The sequence below is a fragment of the Gallinula chloropus genome (assembly GCF_964237585.1).
Source record: "Gallinula chloropus genome assembly, chromosome: Z".
NCBI lineage: Eukaryota > Metazoa > Chordata > Aves > Gruiformes > Rallidae > Gallinula > Gallinula chloropus.
This window is the reverse complement of record NC_140089.1, coordinates 68557160-68580897: the sequence shown is the minus strand read 5'-3', so window position 1 is coordinate 68580897 and position 23738 is coordinate 68557160. Positions and strand designations below refer to the sequence as shown.

The 23738-nt window shown below is 37.1% G+C and overlaps 1 protein-coding gene across 1 annotated transcript in view; it reads right to left on the bottom strand.

The window, feature by feature from the left end:
- Nucleotides 1-803: 803 nt before the first annotated feature.
- Nucleotides 804-23738, bottom strand: part of LOC311203375 (3',5'-cyclic-AMP phosphodiesterase 4B-like) — a gene marked incomplete at both ends in the record, with an annotated part of 230590 nt that continues 207655 nt past the window's right edge. Inside the window, one exon of the mRNA XM_084278040.1 lies at nt 804-999. Within this exon, the coding sequence (XP_084134166.1) occupies nt 804-999 (196 nt within the window). The remainder of the gene's footprint in view (nt 1000-23738) is intronic.

Here is a 23738-nt window from a genome sequence, read left to right as displayed (position 1 = left end):
TTGAAAGGAAGAACAGATACAAATATCCAAAGGAAAACAGGTGCCAAGTGTTTCAGTAATTCAATTGTTTGTGTAATTTACTGCCATGTCCTGAAATATTACCCAGAATTCTAGGAAATGCAGAAATGGATTATGAGCTCAAGGAACTCTACTAATTGAATTCTTAATTTAAATGACTCATCTAAGCAACACAGCGATCTGGATGGTCTCCCTGTATGTAAAAGTCTTTCCAAATCAAATTGTATCCTCACACAGGTGCTACATGAAAAACTTGACTTGTGTCAACCTAAAAGGAAGATTATCTCTCAGAGGAAGATTTACTGCAAGGGGGTCAATATTTACAAATTAAATGCATTTTTCCTTATGACAAGGGAAGATGGATTGATCTTTTCTCATAAACATTTTGTCTCAATCAAAGCTGGGGACACAAAACTTACTTAAGTACTTTAATCTGCAGAGCTTAACCAAACCATGGACCTCACCCAAACCCTCTTTAAAGGCATGAATTTTTCTCATCTTGACACATACAGAAAGAGATCTATAATTAGATGTTATAATCAACAATTCTGAAATTGATACGTAACCTGAAAATAGGACTGTTCAAGTATAATGACTGCAAGTTAAAAATCATGTGAAATTTCACTTATTATATGAAAACCTTAGTCCTTTGTTGTGTGTTGTGTTCTCTGTTACTTCTGTAGCATAAGTGATTACTGACTTGGATATTTAAAAGGAGTTTCATGGGGCTGGAAAAATGTTAAGATAAAGGACAAAACATAGGCCAGAAGTATTTTATAATGTACTTACATATCACTGGCAATGGAGGAGTTCCTGGACATAGACTTTGGAGAAAGGTCATAGTCACTGTCTGATCGGTAAAGGAAAGACTCCCTACGTTGACTGTGAACAAAATTCGCCTGAAGGATTAGCCCTGATCCAGGGCTTGTCATGGGATCCAAGGGACTTCGTCCCGATGATGTACCATTGTCTACATCGAAACTGCAAAAAGAAAGGAGAAGAAGATTTATGCCATTGACACAAGAATTTTGAGGGTAACAAACACTCTTCTGACAAATTTATCACCAGGTAGTTGCTTCTTGATAATTATGGGGAAATAAAGACCTTGTGAAGTCTACTGCTAGTGAAAATCCAAGACACACAAGAAATACAATTTAAAATTACTGATTACCAAAAAGAACAATTCTGAAGGAAAAGAAAGAAATTTGATAGAGAAAAAAAGCCCAAACAAACCACAGTAGTAGGAATACAGGAAGTCTCATCCTTCCCTTTATCCACGACCTCTATACCTGAGGAAAAATGAAGTTTTATTGTTTTCTTCCTCAGGCCCTATCTGGGCTATCATTATCCTGTCTCCCACTGTTAAGGCAGTTGAGACCTCTACTATTGTACTATAATGTTACTAATACTTTATTACTACCAAAATATACCAACAACACCTTTTGTCCTACCCCAATAACAAAGTGCTGAGGTAGGATTAAAGGGCACGTGTGTATTTGAGCACATTTGGTTGCATTAGAGTTGCTACTTTGCAATCAGATAGAATGAGTTCTTTGCACACTGCCAAATTCAAGCAGCTTGAATTCTATGGCCATTCATGTCTTTGAACTGCACACTTTAGATCCAGTGCTTCTAGTTATTGTATGTATTATTGAAACTGATAAACAGGCTTATCAAGGGAACATTGCCTTCATGAGAAGCTGAAGGATGAGGGGAGAGAAAAGAAGGAGAAGGAAAGAGAAGATGTTTTGAAAGCAGGGCAAAGTGCTTTGAAAATCAGTGCAAAAACCTTGAATGAGAATCTACAATCAATTATCAACTAGCGCAAGCATGGGCGGTGCTGGAAGGACGTGCTCATGGCAACCCATGTTGCTTAGCAGCCCAACAGCTGTGTTTGGTACCATATGGAATCTTTTTTGGAGAATGTGACCCCATTTTTAGACGTAATGTGCTGTGGTGTGCAATCTTAGAGGTTACAAAAGTGTGGATTAGCAAGATTATGTCTCCATAAAATTGGATGGAGCACATTGTGAAAGCTAGGGAGGGGACTTTTTGCAAGGACAACTAGTGATAGGACAAGGGGTAGTGGCCTTAAACCGAAGGGTAGATTTAGACTAAATATTAAAGCCTTGCTTAGCAGGGAGAAGAGATGGCTCCAGGGAGATCTTGTTGTGGTCTTTCAATATTTAAAGTGGGCTTATGAGAAACATAAAGACAGACTTTTTAGTAGGGTCTGTAATGATAGGGCATGGGATAATGGCTATAAACTACAAGAGAGTAGATTCAGACTAGATACAAGGAAGAAATTTTTCATTTTGAGAGTGACAAGACACTGGCACAGGTTGCCCACAGAAGCTGTGGCTGCCCCCTCTCTAGCAGTGTTCAAGACCAGGTTGGATGGGGCTTAGAGCAACCTGGGCTAGTGGAGGGTGTCCCTGTACATGGCAGTGGGTTTGAAACTAGATGGGCTTTGAGGTCCCTTCCAACCCAAACCAGTCCATGTTTCTGTGATTCTATCCAGCCAGAAGTCGAATATTAACATTTGTTTCCCTAGTTGGTTGTATCTCTAAAACCAAAGATCAATCCTAGTCTTACAGCACGGTAGGAAAGGTGGGCATGACACTGCAGTTTAAAACTATTTGGGCTCAGTTGACACACTAATGGGAACTTTAATTATATTGATGAAGCATTTAGAAATGATGGATGAACAGAATTTTACATGATTTCTTAAACATGGATGAGTGTTAGCGTCATAGTATGTATTTGTAATGAACCTATGTAAAGTCCTAATTTTAAAAATGGTGTTCATGTGCAGGACATACACCCATTTTCAGTTACATCTAATGACAGTGGAAGGGAAAATATTCAACATGTCAGCATTTTATTAGCTTTCTGCTGCTGTCTTTATTTTGTATCAACCTGTCACAGTTTGAATGTACAAAACCATTTTTTTTTCAAAAAGCTATTCAGATAATAGTGTTAAACTTTGAGAGTTTAGCAATTTAATCCTCCCTACACTGTAGTTTTCCCAACAATTCACAGTCTAAATTCTAACACATTCACTTCTTTCCAAATTTTATTTCTTTTGATTATGCCTGTAAATAGTTTCTGTGTCCTCAAATGGGCTACTATGACATGACATTATCAATCTCAAGCTAACAAAGCTTAATTTGCAACACATCAAATGAGAGTTCTGCCACTAGCCTGTTGAGTGGTTTTGGACAATGCAACATTCTTCTTTGTACTTAATTTTCCCTATTCATTACACCTTTGTGATCACTGTGAGATCTGCTCACAAAAAATATTGAAAAAAATATTGAAAAAGGCAAGATAGGATGAATACTACAGTAAAACATCTTCTGCAGCTTATAGTGACATAAGTTAAATAACCAAATTGCCTTTACTACCAGCATGACTGCTGTTGCAATTAATATCTCTTGAGTTGGTGTTCCTGAGTGTTCCAGAAGCACAAATTACTCAGAATGTCAATGAAGAGTTTGGAACATCTGTGAGCTAATAGTATCCAAATTTTGCAATGCTTCTATTTCATTGCCTACATAAAATATTTTTACTTTCTTTAAACAGCTGCAAGAACACATAGACTCCTAAATAATACACGGTCTGTAGGTTTTGTTTTTCTGTTGAGGGAAGGGGGAAAGATCTTTCATGCAATTTCAGGTAAGATAGCTCAGTAAGACCAACTTTTGCAATGGCAGTGTCATTTTGTCATTTCCAATGTGCATGTTTGTCTGAAAGCTCTAAAGCAAAAGTTAAAAGTGAGATAGAAATAAGTGAAGTTAAATATAAGTTTGTCTCACAGAAGGAAAATTTTTGACAATGAGTGACCGTTAAATTGATTTCTGTAACAGTGGACTTAAATATTCAACTGATTAAAAGGCGTATTATTGGAAGAAAGGAATGTAAGGGTTTGTTTTCAGATTTGTTTTATTTTCTTGGCCCACATTTTGTGAACAAGATATGAGTATTTTATTACCAGTCTTCATTCTCCCAGTCAGAAACGTCTTCCATGCAGGCCTCTATGAATGACTTCACTGCCAAGTTATAAAATAGCGCTTTTTTAAAATTCAAAAAGTTTAGTTGTCTGGGACATGCCCTGTGGTTTGCACCACCATATAACTACAATTGTGTGCAAGACTTGAACACGGCTGTTGTGACAGGAATTTTATCTTGCAATACCGCGCTGTGTCCACTAGATGGGTATCAAAAGTAATGAAAGGAATCCTAATCGATCAGCTAGGATCTGGCTCATACCGCTCAACAAAAATGCCTTTTATGTAAATATGCATCGAGAAAAACAATGTTCAGTTCTACAGTCAAAAGGGGAATGTGAACATAGCACTGTTTTGTCAGAAACAAATGTTTATATTAAAAACTTTCTAAAATGCTAGAGCAGCTAAGTGTCTTGTTTAGCTCTTGCATACCTAGACAATTGATAATGCTTTCAGATACAAAAGCTTGTAGAAATCTAAATGAAAAATGTGTTATTATACTGAAAATCTCTCACTGAATCACAAGCCTTATTAGCAAGAAATGGCACCACTGATCACACTTCATCAAATGAAGAGAGAATCAGAATAGGGAATTGAAGACTTCCACACAAGTTGTTTGTTTTTTCTTGTTGCATAGACTGAAAAAATTTGAAAGTTATAAGTTACAAAATAGGATATACTCCTTATTTTGCCTGGATGGAAATTGTGGAAAGTCAGCTGTGGTTGCTTCATATTTCTCTTTCCACTCCTGTCAAGTTTTAAACCACAGCAAGAATATGTTTTGAATTAAAAATTGCATGTTCAGTGACCAAATAAAAGTTATTCACTCCCTAGTGGATTCCTCAGCCTCCTTGCATTTTTGATGGAGGGTGGTCTTTTGGAAGGAAGAATAGTGGAAGTTGTTACCGAAGGCACAGGAACTGTTTTGCTACCATTTCATAGGCAGTAAAGGGGCCATTTAAAGACAGAATTTTCCACCATTGTTCTGCAGCCAGCTTCAGACACTTTGCACAATGCACACAGACTGGAACTGCTTTTAGTGACTGGAGCACTTGGCACAGCACACATCACAGAATTTTCTGTGTTCAGAGAGCTTTGCTGCAACTGCAGAGATGTCAAAGCATTGAAAAGCCAGTGCTAATTCAGCAAGATTTGTGTCTGCATTTTGACAAGATGTTTTAGGACATTAGTGGGTATTGTTTATCCTTTGCGCCTGCCTTATTCAGTGTTCAGTGATGACAAACACGACATGAGATTAAAGTTCAACTTTTTTTTCCTTTTTTGGTTTTTCTCGTGTTTGCATGTCTTGCCCATCGCGTATCATCCAGATGGTGAACTCTCTTGAGTGACTTCTAAACAGTCACAGTTGATATTCACTGTGCTCCTAATAGGAGAAGAAGTAGCCTACAAGCAGCCTACAGGACGATTACTAATGATTTACTTCAGGCAGTAGCAGGGTTCTGTGGCAAGGACAAGAGAGGTTCTGGATCTCAGCAGCATTGCTTCATAGTTAATGACTGTGCAGCTTCTTTACACAGTGAAAGAAACCCTCTATGGACTTCCTTTTGAGTCCTTAAATAACACTCTCCTACTGTCTGCAAGGCTGCTAAAAGAAAAATGGGGAAGATCTGTGTACAAAATACAGCTTTTAGTCACATAAGGAGTAATGGCATCATAATGAATATGCACAAGAGCTTGTAATTAAGGCTCCATAGAAAATCTTAATGTTGGTCTTCCTTATTACTGAGAGTTTAGCAATTTGGTTCTATAGCTTTTTGTTTTGGTAGTTTTGTTTTGGTCTTGTTTTGCTTTAGAGAAGTAAGTGATAGTAGAAGAGGGAAGGAAATAAGTTCTACCACAAAATGAAGAATTTATTAGACTTTATAAGAATAAAAATTCCCTTTTAAATCTCTCTCCACCTTTGGCCTATCCTCTTGGAAAATATGGGGAGGGAGGGAGGTAGTAACCAAATTAGTGACACCTTATCTTTTAAGGACATCTTTGAACATTACAGAGGGACAAACAAGTTCTAGCAAGTACATCCATTGTCCTAGCATCAAGCAATCTCTCCAGCCATCTGTCCATGCATCTCAATGTCCTTACTTCCCAGAATTCTCATCCTGTATTTTCACCTGGAAGCATATCCCAGTGTCATACTGAATGGGTGCATTGGTATAGCAGCTGTAACTCAATAAAGTTATCAGAAAGGGGCTGCTCTGTAGCAACTGCCTTTGGGCAGGGTCTTATTTAATGTAAAAGCAAGATATAAAACCTTATATATGTCTCCAAGGAGAAGGTTTTTTGGCCTGGGGTAGGAGCCCACCACTGGAGAAGGCAGCCTTTAGATACTGGGGAAAGGGGAGGATCAGATGGTCCCTTCAGATAATGAATCCAAATTTGTTACTTGGGGTCATAAGGGTGCAAAAAGCATTCAGCCACCTCAGCTGGTGGGACCCACTGTGAACACAGAGGTTTGTAGAGAAAGGCCACATAGTGTCTGTCACAGAATCACAGAATGTCATCAGGGTTGAAAGAGACCTCTAAAGATCATCTAGTTCAACCTCCCTTGCCAGAGCAGGATCACCTATATTAGGTCACACAGGAATTGAATGTCTGCATAGAAGGTACACCACAACCTCCCCAGGTAGTCTGTTCCAGTGCTCCATCACCCTCACTGTGAAAATGCTGTGTCGAGGGTTATTTGGTATAAAAGGCTCCTCCCCTGTCAGCTGGGATGTGACAGGCAGACTTCAGTGTGCTTTTATACCTTGTGTGTCCTGGAGATGTGTGTGTCTCAAATCAAAACAAGACAGTTTAAATTGTTGGCCTTAGATGTGATGGATTTTTTCTGAATTAGTTATAGGTTATTTTATTAGGACAGATCATTTCAGTTTCTGTGGTAATCACACGCATTGTAACCCAGTTCTTCAGAAAATGTAGAGACTCCTGACTGCCATTAGAAAGCATTTTGTGTGAGGTGGACACCGGCTCTGTTATATTAACTTCTCAGCTCTCAGTCAGAGAAGGCAGTGCAAAAAATAAATTAAGAAAGCAACAAAACCCTCTTCCTCTGGAACAGGAATTATCTGCTAATAAGAACTGAACTTTCATGGTAGTTCAATTCTATTTTACCTTATATACTAAATATATTAAATCACTGAATTCAGCTTCAAATCTGTCCAAACATTTGCTAATACACCAAATAATCTTCATAATTTCTTTGTGAAATACTGGGTTTAGACACGCTTTACATTCATTAACTAAACTAGACAAGCATCTTGGTTATGATTTCTCTTGGAATTTTCTATTGCTTATTAATGAACTATGCATTAAATTGTGTCAACAGATCACTTGTGTGTCCCCTTTTTTGCCAGACATAGTTATCTCCAGAGTTCTATAAAGACTGAACTATAGAATTTTTTTAATCAGGAAGAAATAAGTGTCAGTAATCGATCTGCCATAGGCTCCCAGGTGTTAAATAGGTTAACAGCATCAGGAAAAAAAAAACAACCAAAAAACCAAACCACCCTGTAAAGAGAAATCAGTGGATTTATATAACTGAATAGCAGGCCTAAAATTTATTTCATGCATTACTTCTCTGCTTGAGACCTTTCAAAATGGTTCCTTTCTGACAGTGTCTAAACAGTGATGCAGGAGAGACTACATCTGTTTTTCTCCTTATATTTTCCTTACTGTCTCATCCCCCATCCCTCATAGAACTGAATACCTCAGGAAAATGAGAGGGAAAAAAGAGAAATATTTATACTGACATTTTAGAAGGAATAGCATATCAACTGCACATTTGAAGAAAAAATCATTTATATGTGACCTGATATTTTTATATTCTCTATAGCAAAGTTAACAAAAACTTATGCCTTCCATAGCTTAAAAATATGTGCAGCAAATTGTAAGCAAATGATATTAAAAGGAACATATGATCTAAATCTGAATTTTCTTATACCACTGGAGAATTCAAGCCAAGTATCTACTTGTGGCTTTGGGTTTCCAGTTAAGTGATTCAGCAAGCAAGCCCTATGATTAACTCCATTTTTAGAAGTGGTGTGGATAGATTTTCAAGTATCAAAACTACTAACAAAAGAAGAAAATGTGACATTTCATGAAATTTGCTTTTAGCAGAAGAACTTGGCTTTTGCTCTTAGCATAACTGTTTTTGGAAACATTTGGAGTATAACAAGGCTTAATACTAATATTAAAAGCCCAGATGACAGACGAACATGTGTGGGACAAAAAATGCATTGAAACAAAAAGTTTTGTAGTAATTACTCAAACATGTTAGAAAAGGAATTCCATCTATTTGAACTCCCGTGTCACGATTTTCTAGCACGTGTCTTAGGAATTGAAGCTAATCTCTCCAAATAAACCTTTCTGCATTTTGTTATGAAGTTTCTGAGCATGCAGTTTCCTGTGATGACTCCTCCATATCTTTGGGTGTTTTGCTTTGAACAGTCTCTTTGTATGCAATTCAAGTTGTACTTTTAATATCGTCACCTCATTATTCTTAATTATACCTCACTGATCTATGCATTGGGTAGACAAGCTGCACCTATTAAATCAATTTGTTTGTGGTGCTCAGCCATACTGGTATTCTTTTTGTGATTCCTTCTATTCTTTCCTTGAAGAGAGGATCATCCTTCACCTGGCAATTGCTGTTCTTTGAACTTGACTCTTGCAACTTAACATCTTCCTACTAATGTGATGTTCAGATAAAAGTGCCAGACTCCAGATCCTGTTACCTGGATTTGATGTTTTGATGTTTCTTTGAAGCTGAAATAGTTGTCTTATTGCAGTATAATAAAAAAGCAAACATAAAATGCAAGAGAAAGAAAACGCAAAGTAATTTCCAAGAAATGTGAGAATCAAATCTGTTTAAGCATCTACTAGGTTTAAGTCAATTGCTATGGTTCTTCTGATTTAGTAATTTTACTGGGACTGGTATAGCCCTTTTTAGATAATAAACAAGGTCCCCAAGACAGGATCTGTTTTTTTCCCAAGACTTCTGATGAAATCTGTGGCAGGTTGAGGTCTGAATGAGCAATTATGCATAAATAGTTGAAGAACATGAACCTGTTGGGTAACCTGAGATAAAGAAGGCTGAAAAATAGAACCTCTTAACACAGACATGAGAAAGAGCACACAGCCAATCCGGGGGTGCTCCGGAGCTGCTCGTCAGACAGCTGGCCCCAGCCACCCACCGGCTCCCAGTGCTGCGGGCGCCTGTCAGCGCCACTACATTTCTAGGAGTGCACTCTCAGCAGGACTGATGGCTCTCCACTTTATTATTGTCATTATTTAATTACAGTCAATCTGTCACCATTCACTTAAATCATTCCATAATGCCTGCACTTACTGTCTGCACCGTACCTTTTCCCTGGGCTCTAAACACTAACGTACCTTCAAAACCTTTGAAAAAAAATCACTTTAATTAATTACTTCAAAAAATTACAGAATAACACCGTTTTTCTTTCTGGATGAGTTTTGATCCAATTATCCCCACTTCTTTTTCTGCAGCAACTACTTTCTGAGCAATATGTAGACACTGGGATATGAAACCAACTTGCACTGAAAGTGACTATACAGCATGTATTTGCTGTAATATACATCACTATTAATTTTATCTTATTTTAAATATGTTGGAATTAAACCTCACAGCATTGCAAAATGTTGATCTAGCAATTTATTAAAAAAGCTCAAACCATTCATCAAGCATACTGACTGATCTTAATTAAAATGCAGCTTCCCTAACGTACTCGCAGAACACCTTTTAGGGAAAACTAAAATATAAATATGAGTGAAATATCATGTATGAGAAGCAGAGTGCTGCCAGAGAAAGAAAATCCAATACACTGAAGAATTCAGTCTCTTCTTTCTGTGAATTCAGTCAGATGCCCTCTACTCTGCCCTGGTCAGGCCCCACCTGGAGGATTGTGTCCAGTTCTGGGCTCTCTGGTAGAAAAAAGACAGGAATCTCCTGGAGAGAGTCCAGAGGAGGTCTACAAAGATGATTAAGTGCCTGGAGCATCAACCCTATGAGGAAAGGCTGAGTGAACTGGGACTGTTCAGCCTAGAAAAAAGAAGACTAAGGGGGGACCTTATTAATGTTTGTAAATATCTTAAGTATGGGATGCAGGGGGAATCAGCCAGCCCCTTTTCAGTGGTCTGTGGGGACAGGACAAGGGGCAATGGCTGCAAGTTGGAGCACAGGAAGTTCCGCACCAACATGCAGAAGAACTTTTTCACAGTGAGGGTGACAGAGCCCTGGGACAGGCTGCCCAGGGAGGTGGTGAAGTCTCCATCTCTGGAGATATTAAAGACCCGTCTGGACACCTATCTGTGCAATATGAGCTAGGGAGCTGCTTTGGCAGGGGGTTTGAACCTGATGGTCTCTCAAGGTCCCTTCCAACCCCTATGATTCTATGTTTCTATGATCAGAAGTGGCCTAATTATTTATATATTCTTTCTGAATTAATGGTGTGATAAAACAAGTATGTAGGAAATGAGGTAGTTCCTCAGACCTGTAATGTTTAAATCGATACCCTGTAGTACTGACGAGAGTACATAGAACCCAGGAAATATGTATAAATATTCCCCAGGCAAACACTAGTATGCACTGGGAAGCTTCCCGGCAAACACATCCTTCTGAAGAATCATCACATATAGCCACAATGACGATAAACACTTGGCTTGGTCACAGAAGATATGGTTAAATGTACCCAGTGCTTAGTGGCAGAGATCTTCAGGAAAGAGTGTGTCCCCCCCGTCCCCCCCCAGACAGAAGCTGACAGGAAAAAGCAGTTGTGGTTACTCCTGGCTACTCTCCCATCTCAGAAAATGCAACACAAAAGGACATCCAAAGAGCCAGGAGATGCGATTGTCGTGACTAGAGGAGGTGGCATGCCTCAGCATCACCCAGCTCATAAGTGTTAAGTCTTTTGTGCAATTGAGCTTAGGCCAATCTGTCTTCAGGAAGTGTGTCTTCCAAAAAATGGGTAAGGACTGTGGACAGAAAAGTCCAAAGAGGAGAAGAGATATACACCAAACTGTAAGAACCTTACACATAAAGGATAAGATTGTTTTTTTTGTAAGTATGATGTGCTGATATCCACAAGAAATCAAGGTGAGCTTCAGAGGAGAGTGGACAGGAGGCTGGCTGGATAAGAAATTGAATTTGTCTCTTTAGGCAAAGGGAGGGTCTTTCAGAGTTAGTGTAGATTCCCTATGCCAATGAAAGCTCCATGAAAAGGAGACATGGTTATATTTGACAAGGAAATTTTTCTAACATCGTTATAAAATTCCTCTCATTTCAATAAGCAATTGCTGGCAATAACTCCCATATGAATCCTACTTCCACAAGAATTTGTGTTGGTATGTGTTAGCAGCAATTATCATGTAAATTATGGCATGTATTGTTTAAAGCTTAAAAGCTCAAGGTACTAAGAGCTTGAGAGCTGTAAATTTTTTGTACTTTGCTTTTTTGACACTATTTAATTGAAATCCTTTCCAGTTCAGTTCCATGCATTTCAGTTCTTTAAAGATTGAGTCTTTGGTAGGTTTTTTTAAAAGTTTTGTTTTGTTTTATTATTTTGTATTGCATTTTTTATTTAGATTAGCAAATATGCTAAATGTTTAGGTCCTTGCATTTCCTGAGACTTCTACGAAATCTATCAAGGTCCTTTTCATTATCTGGGTTCTTGAAATCCTTGCTACAGTTTTACCATATGCAAGCAGCAACCTTTAAAGGGAAACAAAAAGGTCAAGACCTTGCCTTGGGAGGGTGATGAAACTGGAATACTTGAGGTGCTTACTTACACTATATTTCGTTTTATTCTGATTGTAGACCCTGAGCACACTCATAGGGTGCCTGGTACATCAAAAAAAGATAATTCTTATCATTAGTCCAAAATAAATTATAAGCTAGAGTAATTTATCATTTGGAGCTTTTTTTAATTCTTATTGTGTTATTGAAACACTCTATTATATTATTAGAATGCTTAACGATATTACTCTGGATGCCTGATGCCCCACACTATATGATTGTTTGCTTTTCTACCATTACTAAATTTTGTCCAGTGGTGCTGAAATTTTCCTTCCAATTTCTTTTTTTTTGGAAAACAAAGTAGAATTTAGCCAAGTGTGTGAAAAATGCTGGTTTTTTTTTTTTCATTCTGTAAAGATCAACATAAATTTCAAAAAGTTGTTGCCTTAGGCCAGTCTTAAGTCAATCATCTCTGCGTTATTAAAAAAAAAGTAATGGTACTATATACATATATTTTTTAAATCTCCTGCTTTGCTCAGGGTTTAAGAGGTCCCTGAGGAACAAGCCCCTGTCAGTGGGACACATGTCTTATTCACTGGAGGTGGGTACCAAATCAGACAAGGACTACAGAAATGTAAAAGCACTTTTATCATCAGGAACTAGAAATAATATTTACCAAAGCTGCAGAGCAACCAATACTGAATTAGTCACTTGCAACAAGTTTATCATATCTCATTAATTATGTGTCTGTCATTCTTGACGTATTCATTCTGTTCCTTGAACCATGTGGCCATCAGCGCTTTAAAGTACAGATTAATTGAGAACATCTAAGCAGCTACTGGATGCATCAAAGGTCCACCATATCTACTATTCCATATATAGTAAAGGCCAAAATTGAATGCCAATGAAAGAGCGTAAAAACAAGCAAGTAGAAGTGATATCTCCCCAGCCCTTCAGAATTCTTTCACTCTTTCACGAGACCTTATTATTTTTTTTTTTGTATTAAAGGAATCCTTTCACTTTAATCTCTGTGATATAATTCTCCATATGTTAAGTAACAATGAGAATACTTCCTCATATCATGTGGGTAACATGAAAATTAATTATCTCTAAGAAGTAGTAAGTTATCATAGAGATGAGCACCACAGAAAAGCCAAAGAAAGCACTATAACTGCTTTTCCAATAGGTCTGAATAGCAGTTTGTCAATAAAGTGCATGGTCTTATAATAGTGCACAGCAGAAAATAATAGAATACTGAGTATCTCATTAATTGGGTTGCATTCATTCTGTGCACTCAGTGAAGTGAGAGCAGTATGGAATCACACTGGTAAAGTTGTTATCAAATTATTTATGGAAAGGACTAAATCAAGGTTCCTTAGTCAATAGTAATGTTGGCATTTCCTTCTACTTTGTATGACTTTCGAATCATAGTAAAGTGGATATGAGGTTTTGCCTGTGTGCACAGGTTGGAGAAATGGCCTGGCCTCTCTATACTCTTGCATTTGCTTTTGGTTTTTCTCCCATTTTTTCAGCCTACCGTAAGCTGAAAACCAACCATTTCTTGTAGAACATCAGAGATTTCAGACTTGAAATACAGTGTCGCAGATCTACCTTTTAATGGTTAGTATACAGATGAACAAGTGCACGTTCCATTTTGGTTACAATGCATGCTTGATTAACACCATCTTCTGAAGACTTCAGGATCATCGGAACATCTCATTCACAAGTCTCATTACAATTAACTGCCATCATAAAACAAGCATGTTCACACTAATGTCTCTTTCAGTCCAGTATGGTCTATGAAGTTTCTGTTAGTCATAGTAAGATCCCTATTGCTCACATGCCTGTTGAAGTGTGAAAGAAAAAGCTGTAAAGCTGTTAATACAGTGCTTTAACTGTTAACAAAGTAAAAAACCATATTTTGAGGTTTGGAATTACAATATATATTACACAACTCTCATTTGGTAAGATACCTAAGTGAGCAGAAGTCTCTAATTTCTCAAGAACTGTTCACAAACTAAATACAAACATGAAAAATCAAAACACTATCTGCTGCAGTCTTCAAATGCCACACACAGAGCTAAGCTAAGCACGTCCCACCAAAGAAATGAGTCTTTCTCTGTAGAGGAATGTGGTAACAGAAATACCAATTTACACTCTTTACTTATACCAGACATTTTTTCTGGTATTAAATAAACTTGGGAGCAGATTTGATGCAGTGAGTTGAAACAGGGAAAAAATACATTTATATAAAAATGTGAGTGATCTAACAAGTCAAAGCTGTTAAAAATCACTGTATATTGCAAGATAAAAATCAAACATTCTTCTCACAAAGCAGTGTCAAAGCATTTTACTAAAATTTACAACATAGCCTGTCCCATACAGAAATAGGTCTTCACAGAACTATCATTACAGTCAAAGGTGGCTCAGGCTTTCCTCATCAGTTACCTGTGAGGCCAAGCCAGTTCCAGAGAATGAACTTTGTGCACTAGTTTCTATTAAGAATCTGGGAGGGGAACAGATGGAGTGCCTATGCCTGTCCATCAACCATTCTCCCTGCTGGAACCACTCCTCTGCTGCCATTGTCCAACAGGCAAAACATGCTGCCTTTCCTCATCCCTTCTGCAAGCCCTCTGGCACCAAAGGATTACATGTTTAAACCACCAAAAGCATGTCAAAATTTGGTCAAATTGTAAAAAATGAACTATAGAGTATTCAATGAAAATGCCATATGTTTACAAAGAGGGAAAATAAATCAAACACATAAAGGCATCTTTTGAATTTAAGAATTTCCTGTTTTCAGGAAAATTTGTGTGTGATTTATTTTACATTCTGCAAAAGAGCTCTTTAGCAACTTGATTCCAAAAGTCTATTTTCTTGATACCAATGTCATTACTAAAACTGGGACAGGACATGCCATAATTGCTGGCGCCAAGGAGATGATTATATCACTCTGGAAACATTACAAAATGTGCAACCCAAGAGACCGAGAAGGAGAAATGCCAGCATCTAGCACCAGTCCCTACAGCTGAAAAAAAATGTCACTGTAACATTGTTGCTTTTGGAACAAGCTTTGTCTCCAACTGTTTTCCTCTAATATCTGGCTATTTCATCCTGTGAAGTGTTCCCAGGAGAAACAATAATTTTGCCAAATTAAAAGTGCTTTTAAAGCAGTTCTTTTCAGCAAAACTCAAGCTACATGTCTGAAGCTCTCCCAGGCTGATTACACACGTGGGCATGTGGTGATGTACCCTTGTAGATGCATAATCTATCACCCTGTCTAGCCTATCATCCTGGGGCAGAACTGAGGGTAAAAGTCTATCTCTCAAGGAGAAAACTTCCCAGAGGTGGGGGCCCACAGGCAGCTGCTATTTTACTATATGCTGCTATTTTACTATATAAGCTAGCAGGAAATCCTTTGTTTCATTCTTTTCTTTTGCAGGAATGAAGTAGGATTAGAGGATGCAAGAACCGGTTCTTTCACTGGATGAGTCATCCTGAGTGAATCATTTTATCCCCTTCTGTGCTTCCATTTCCCTACCTGCAAAATGGGTACTTTGTTAGTTCCTAAGGGCTCTGGTCATAAAAAAAAAATGAGATTTGTAAGAGCTAAAATTAGTATTACTGGGAGTAGAAGTAAGAGCAGTAGCACTACCAAAACCACAGCTTTTAAAAAGTATATCAAAGGTGATTTAGGTGGGAATAAAAGAAATTTAGACATTTTCCTGTTGTTTTTGTTTGTTTGGGTTTTATTTTCTCTCATAGAAAATGTGAAGAAACAGGAAGGATAGAAGGAAAAAAAGCCAACTTGCTTATTCACTTGGGTCATTTACTTTTCAAGACCTTCTCAACATTAAAAATGAAGTGGAAGAAAACATTTGACCTGGTATTTCTGAATAATTGGAATGACTAATGAAAAAAAACCCTAACAAAAACCATAAGAAAAGAAACCAAAAAAGACAGAGATTTTCACCAAAAACTTATTGTAAGAAATTTTATTAAAAAAAGTTTAGTAAAGAAAAAATAAATTTCTTTTTTATTCTAAGTGTGGGTTTTATTTTCTATCCACTCCATGCTGTACTTCTAAAAGACACAGAAAATAATTATGCCTTTCAGACAGAATGAGAAGATTATATTTTTTTTTAGAATAAACCACAAAAGAACTATAGAATTTAAATATCTATATTTTTAAAGGTCAAATTATTGCAGCAGATAAAACACTTCTGAGGTCTAAAGTACTTGGTATACCCTGCTGTACAGCCCTGCCAGGACAGAACATGGGCAAGCATCTCCTCCCAGGAATGAGGTACTTGTGCCTTAAGGAAACCTGGACAGTACATACTTTCCTGCACTATTCTTTTGGTACCCCCTCCCATCGTGGGTCTTTGCCAACAGAGGAGAACCCGCCCAGCCATGAGAAAGGAATGCTATTAAAAAGCATAGCATGAGATACTAATACAGTTTTTGCCAAGAAACTTTTGTCAACATAAGAGTGCAGTTTATGAACAGTAAACATAAATTTAGAGAATATTCATAGGCTTTTACATTTTCAGAGACTTCTACAAGAATACTTGAGACATGAAGCATGTGTTTAAAATAAAACAAAATCCTCAAGGAGTATCTGAATAAGAGAAGAAAGTAGGGGAAATCTCTGCTTATTCTTCAAATATTAAAGTTCATACAATTCACTAATACCTGAGAATGTGAAATAAACAACAATGGGAATATCTGTATATTTTTAATCTTCATGAACTATTATGTTACACAGTAATGTTTGGGGTTGTCTTTCTGTTCAATCTTTTATGGAAAGTGTGATTTTATTTATTTTCTAAGAAGTTGCAATAAAGAACATCGCACAAGAGCTGACACTGCAAAGCAATGTATCAGGACATGGACTGTCAGTGAATACAAAGTCTGAGGCTAGCTTAACAGTAAAAGAATTAAGAAGTAACTGAAACCAGAAGTAACTGAAACTCCTGAAGTACACAGAGATAGTACAGCAACGTCAAAGAAGTTGAGAAGGCCTGGTTGTTCACCAGGGTCATTATGAAAAACAGGATAGAGAATATTCATATGCTTGGAAAGGAAGAGCATGAGGCAAAGGTGGAATGAACAAAATTGGAGAAGAAAGAGAGAACTATTGATCGGTCTTAATGATAAAATAGTTACAGTGTTTTGCTTTTAATTACAAGGAAATATACTGGACTTCTATTTCTAGTACCAGCAAATGATAAAATAGCTACTGGTTAGGCAATCGATCAGATTTAGGTAATAAAAAAAAGAAGTTCTGAAGAGCTACTAGAAAATGAAAAATATGTGCTTCTTACCCATCTAAACCCACGTAATAATACTGAAGCATAAATTGAAAGTTATATTTTACTGCTGTAATAAATAATTGTGAGAAAGTTGCAAATGCACAGTATCAGTAACAAAGTCATAAGGTCATCTTACTGACACAGAGGGGAATGCATTCCTGAGGTGTAAAAGCTGTTTGGTCTAGATTAAAAGCAGTGATGGCTTTACAAAATGTCATTTCCTAGTTATTCATTTCCAGCCTTTTCCAAGAATGGAAATTCCAAGAAGAAAAATACATTGCTTCACAGCTGTGAAGGTCTTGCTTGCCAAAAATGCAAATGTAATCACTATTTCTAAATCAAAGACAAATGATGGCACTGTTGATAAATATGAGTAAGGACTTCATGGAAATGTGGACCTCTAGAGCTGAAAGTCATATTCATTTGGGAGGGATATCTGTGTCTGTGCATGACAGCAAGCACATTGGTTATAAACTGGCTGGTACCAGGAGGAACAGAGTTACAAGAGATAGAATCCTTTTAAGAGGAACATTTGATTTGCCACAAATGCTAAGATGTTCTGAAGGCTGCCATCACCACTAGTACCAGGGGTTCAAGGAATACTTCCCAACGCTTTTCCAGCTCAAACCTCTGGCCCTTAAAGAATGGAAAACACATGTCACTAATCATAGTGTTACCAAGCATAAAAACAGCGTCTGCACTAATATGGTCTGAGTCTCAAATGTCTTGGAGCCTACATGGCATCGAACCTATACGGTCATCTTGGTTATACTGAAACCTAGACAGGCATGGGTCTTTTCTTAGTGGTACGGAATTCAGAGCAGATGGCACTGAGGTGACTGTCAAAGGACAAGAGAGACATTAAAATAAAGACCAAACCGGGCATTGGCTTTCCCGGAGTTTCCAAGAAGATAAATCACAAAATAAACTTCTGCAGACTAGGCTGGAAAGGGCACAGCTTCAATATCACTGAGCCAGTCAGCACCGTTTTCAGGCTCATTAAAAGAAGGGCATCTGAACAGTTCACTTGAGAAGTGACACAGAATAAGATGAACTTTTCAAAAGTAATTAATTATGCAGTTGTAGTGTCTACCACTGATCATTATCAGGGGTTGCATTGGCTTGCATCCATGTGTTGTTCTCTTACCGTGCCTTCCAAAAATACTTTATCTTTTAAAAGATCCCTTATGCTGTGTATATTTCCACTTCAATGTAATACATTTTTCCTCTGTGTCTACTACTCCTTGATTCTTGTCAGATTTCCTCTATACGTGGGTACAAATGAAAGACTGATATCACAGGGATTTCCTGTGATAGCCTGGTAAACAGCTTTACCATCCTTAGGTTCTAAATCACTGACTCCTTTGTCTGCTGAAGCTTCTTGGTACTTTTGAACTGCCAGACACTTAAGGAAGATAGAAGTATTAAATCATGACTTAAGCACGATAAAGCGGGGCAGAAGGTAACAACCTAGTCAGCTCTTTGGGAACAGACCATCTTTCAGACCTAGTCGAATAGCTATTAATATGGGCACTGAACAATGAGCAGTTTTTTGGGATGGATATACTGCGGGTTTTGGTGTATCATGACCTGCTGAAGAAAATTTAAGGAATATACTTAGTATGCATATATATATATAAATATATATATAAATATATATTTATTTCAAATAAATTCCAAATTTAAAAGCATGCTAAATCTTTAGAAATGCTAAAGCATATGAAAAGAATGGAAAATTACAAAAGGTGATCTAAAAGTGGATCTACATTACTGAATACTTTGTGGACAAAGCAACTAAAATGCTCACCATGCAAGATGTAAACCAATGAGCAACCAGAGTGACTTTAACAGAATGGGTTTTTTTTTTCCTTGTCATAGAAAAAGCACACATCTACTGTCTCTTTATCTGATTGATACAAGAGGTTTACACTGCAGAATAAAGGCAGAAAGGAAGTCACAGAAATAGAATTGTTTTCCAGTCTGATGAGAAACAAATCACAAAAGTTCCTGACAGACACCAAATTCCTCATTTCAGCCCTATTTTGTAAAAAAGAACACAATCAGGCCTGGTCCAACTTTTGCAGACTCTCTGAAAAAATGGGTATTAAAGGGTAAATAACTACAAAGATATTTAGAGAATAAAGGAACATAAGCCAGAACATGAGCAAGCAAAGAAAAGCTATCCAAACCCAATTGTCTGCTGCTGTAAATAAGCATTTGCTTAATTTACGGTATAGAGTTTCTTCCATTTAAATGAAAGATGGTTTGTTCCCAAGTACACAAGATGCCAGGAATGGCCTGAGCAGAGTCTATTTGAAACATCCAGCTAGTTGAAGGATTGACAAGAGATAATAAGAATAGTAGGAAATTATTATAGAATTTAAGGATATTTCAAATTGAGAAATCAGTACTGGTTTAAGGCTAAATTAATATAAAACATAAGGAGACATGAAGAAAACTAGAAGCCGTAGTTACATCTCCCTAAATGTCTGTTTCAGCCTAGCTGCCCTGCTACAGACTGCTTTCAAGCCATACTTTACAGAAGCATGCTGAAGTGGAACAATCCTTTGTGCATTTTTAATTGCTTTCACATCACTGAACATGCTTAGAAGAAAACTTGTGTTACAATGGAAGTGGGTGGAAAAGGGGACTTGGTTCTCCAGCATCAGCAAGGGATCCCTTTGGGGCCTTCGTTCCATTTCCAGCATGCCTGGTGGGTTTTTGTTTTTTGGTTTCCTTTTTTTTCACTTTTCCATTACTGACCTTCTTAGGGTAACTCTCTGTGTGTTTCTTTTCAGTAGCCAAAAAAGTATGCAAGAACAGCAACAAGGGACTAATATGGCCTCTACCACTGAAAAATGTCTGCAGATGAGTTTAACCAGAACACCTACCAGCAGATGTACTCATGTTACTGTTGTTCTTTCATGAATTTACATTTTCATTTCTTGCAAATTGTCATTTGTCATTAGTAAATGTGTTCCATTTTACTGTTATTGAGTCTGTGAGAGCTAGCTAAAATACTGTTCTTACATTCTTACTGCAAGTCCAGGTCCGCTAACTTTTAGGCTTTCACCTCTCCTTATTTCTGTCTAAAAAATGGGGCTATACCTGCCAACAATTTTTTTATACAGACTATTATTAATATTGTTAAGAGACTAAAAATTGTAAAAAAACTGCACACAGGAATTGGACAAAATCTATCTTAGCATTTGTGAAATGTCATTTCAGTCTATCAGACATCCTTCCTCTGTATTTCCTTTTTCCTATGTATGTTACAAACCCAGCAGATAAAGGCATTATCATACCACCTTTATGCAAAGCACAAAAAGTAAATATACACATGAATCAAGAATAAGGAGTAAATGTACAAAACAAAAATGGTTTTTGTTTTCTTAAAAGTTGCAGACATCACTTGGCAAAACTTTAAAAAATATTTGTTTATAGATCATGCAGGGAGGTTTTCAGCACAGATTTGCACAGATGTCTGAATGTGAGGGCCAGAGTCCCCAGCATTCCCTGGGGACAGAGCTCAGAGAGAAGCTGGGAGCACCTGCCTGTGTTGGGAACTCACTTACGATTTTCTGAACAGCCTTCTAGACCTACACAGTTTTGTTCTATCAACTGCAGAAGCATAGGTGATAGCATTCTCTTTAAATTGGTCAGATTTTTAAAAAAAATAACAGAGCTTTTTCTCTCCTTTTAATTTTTCAAACTTTGAATTTAAGTTTAAAAGCTTTTCTATCATTAAAAACTTACTTCTAAATGTGAGAGATGAAAATTTCATATTCATATACAACATAAAAATTACTGGAGCTGTGCCAAATGGAAAATAATAGAACCAGATACACTTCTGTGAATGAAAAACTAAAAAAAAACCTTGACTGCAGCAACAGTTAGGACGGGGAAAAAGAAAATAGCATTTACACACGTAATGTAATTCAGACACACCTTAGGATGGCATGAGATGACAGCAGGAAATCTAGAAATTGTTAACACAAAGGGGATCACTTATGGAAGTGTGATGCATTTCATTTGGTCATACACACCATGGGAGTACAGGCTTTATCACGCTGTGGCTCCTTACATTAAATATGAAGAAATATAACTTGTGAGGGATAAATCAAACTTTTAGCACACTGGACACACTTGAAAAATACAGAGCTACAAAAGAAGGAACTGCATATTATAGTATATAGCATATATACTGTTATAACATGTTATGTAACACATACAGTATGCTATATATAAATAAATAGGCATGTCCACAAAAGTACTCTTGTCCAAACTTACAGGAATCACATCTCAAGTGCAAATATACAAAAAGGATTAAGCTGTTTACAACATAACTGGATATGTGATACAGCAATAAGGGTGTCAAACAGTGTAGGAGAGTTTGAACAATGAAGGATGAAAGCTGCAGTAGTGCAATTATGCAATTGCTCAGTTTTAAGCATATAAATACCCATTTTATATCTAGAAGTTTGGAAGCTGAAAAATGAAAACAAATGTTTTTTTTCATGATATGAAGTTAACATTATGAAAATAATGGTTTTGTTGCAGTATTGTAAAGGCAAATGCTGACTTTTAAATGAGGAAGGCTATTTCAAACTCAGTTGAAAAAGGGTTAAATGCAAATAAGAAGGGTAGAAAAAGCACTGAAGAGAAAAGGAGGGAAGTAAAAGTAAAATAGCTACGGAATTAGACACCAGATAGGAAAGCAAATATATATAAAGGTATGACAAGAGGAAAACAGATGTTGGCTAAGTCAAGGAAACATCACGTGTCAAATGACAGCACTGCTCACAAGCTTCAAATCACTAAACATGGAAATTTCTGAGACAATAAAGATGATTATGAATATAAAGCTCTAAGAAGGGAGATGATGTTATGTAGCAGATTTCATGCAGGGGATACCTAAGGGTAGGAGCAACCAAGAAGCTTTTGTAGTGATTGGCTGTTTTTTCTCTATATATACCTCTTGGAAAGAATTCTCTCAAAATGTTTGCTGGAACGTGCCCCGATGTTTGCGTGGGTAGGTGCTGGCAGCAGCTATGAAATGTAGTATGACACCACGTGGAGTTAGGCACTGGGGTTTAGAGAGCAGCATAGCCATGTCACAGTGGCAGCAGGCTTGATACAGCCTTATCCCACCAGCTCCCAGGGCAGCACAGCTGGCACCAACATGAAGGTCTTTACCATGTATTGTCTTGCACTATATGTACCTAGCATCTTTGCCTTTCTTTCTTTGAAACATATTACAGGTACGTGTTACAGAGTTGTTTGTAGGGTCTTACATAATTACACATGGGAATTTCTTAAAAATGCTGACAACTAGACAATATATTTTGACCAAAAAAATACTACTAGCAGCAGGCAAAAGCTAAGAGTAAGTTTCAGAATTATCAAAAGTTTTTTCCATCAAAATAGAACTATTTTTTCTAGTCTGACAATTTTTATTAAAATAGTTTAACGGAATAGCAATTTTTAATTATTAAATTGAAATAAAGCATCATGAAACTACTGAGGCTACTGTATTTTTTCAGTTCATCTGTGTTGGATATATTTTGTAATCTTACACAAAAAATGTTGATTCTTCATACTTTAGAAGCAGTCTTCTTCCTTTTTAAAATGTAACACTTCCCTAGAAGGTGAAAAGTCTTTCTTAAATATAGAAAAAAGTATTTTTGACTTAATACTTGAGGTTTTGAGCATATTAGTGTTAAATAGCACCATCAGGTACTGTTATAAAACCTGCAAACAGGCATGAATTCATCTCTGTGCTTCTCGAATCCTTGAAACAGGTCAGATGAACAAAATAATTTTCTGCCGTTTAGCTTATAAAGTTGTGTACTGTTCTTTTTATACATAGCATGTACTTAAATATTTCATCATTTTTGATGAAAGAAAATATATTAAAAAGATCATATTATATCATAATATACTCATGTCATGTACTCATTTAAGTCATGCATGCACATGTCTTCGTAGTATTGCCAATGTCAATAAATAAAGGAGTGCAGAAATCCACTTATGTGTTTTCTAGTGGGACTTGAGACACATGTCATGGTGCATATTAGTCTGAATTAAGAACGACCATAGCTGAAATCTGATGGGAGTCACAGTTACGAGGTTGAGTCATTTGTGCCATTAGAATAATGACATCATATCTTAGTGACTTCATGTTAAGTGAATTTTCCACACCTTGAGCACAAGGTTCTTTCAATATTATCCTCAGTCTTGGTTTATTCACAGATTCACAGAATCACAGAATCATAGGGGTTGGAAGGGACCTCGAGAGATCATCGTGTCCAAACCCCTGCCAGAGCAGCTCCCTAGGACAGGTCACACAGATAGGCATCCAGACAGGTCTTGAATATCTCCAGAGAAGGAGACTCCACACCCCCCTGGGCAGCCTCTTCCAGTGCTCTGTCACCATCACTGTGAAAAAGTTCTTCCACACATTGGTGTGGAAAATTCATGTTGCAGTATTCCAAAACATTGTATTCTGTACTGGGCTGGACTTGTTCTATATGAATAGTCTCCTTAAATTACAAAAAAATGGTACAATTACTAATCAGAATAAGCTAAGTTTGTTGCACTAGAAAGAACTAGTTTGCACAC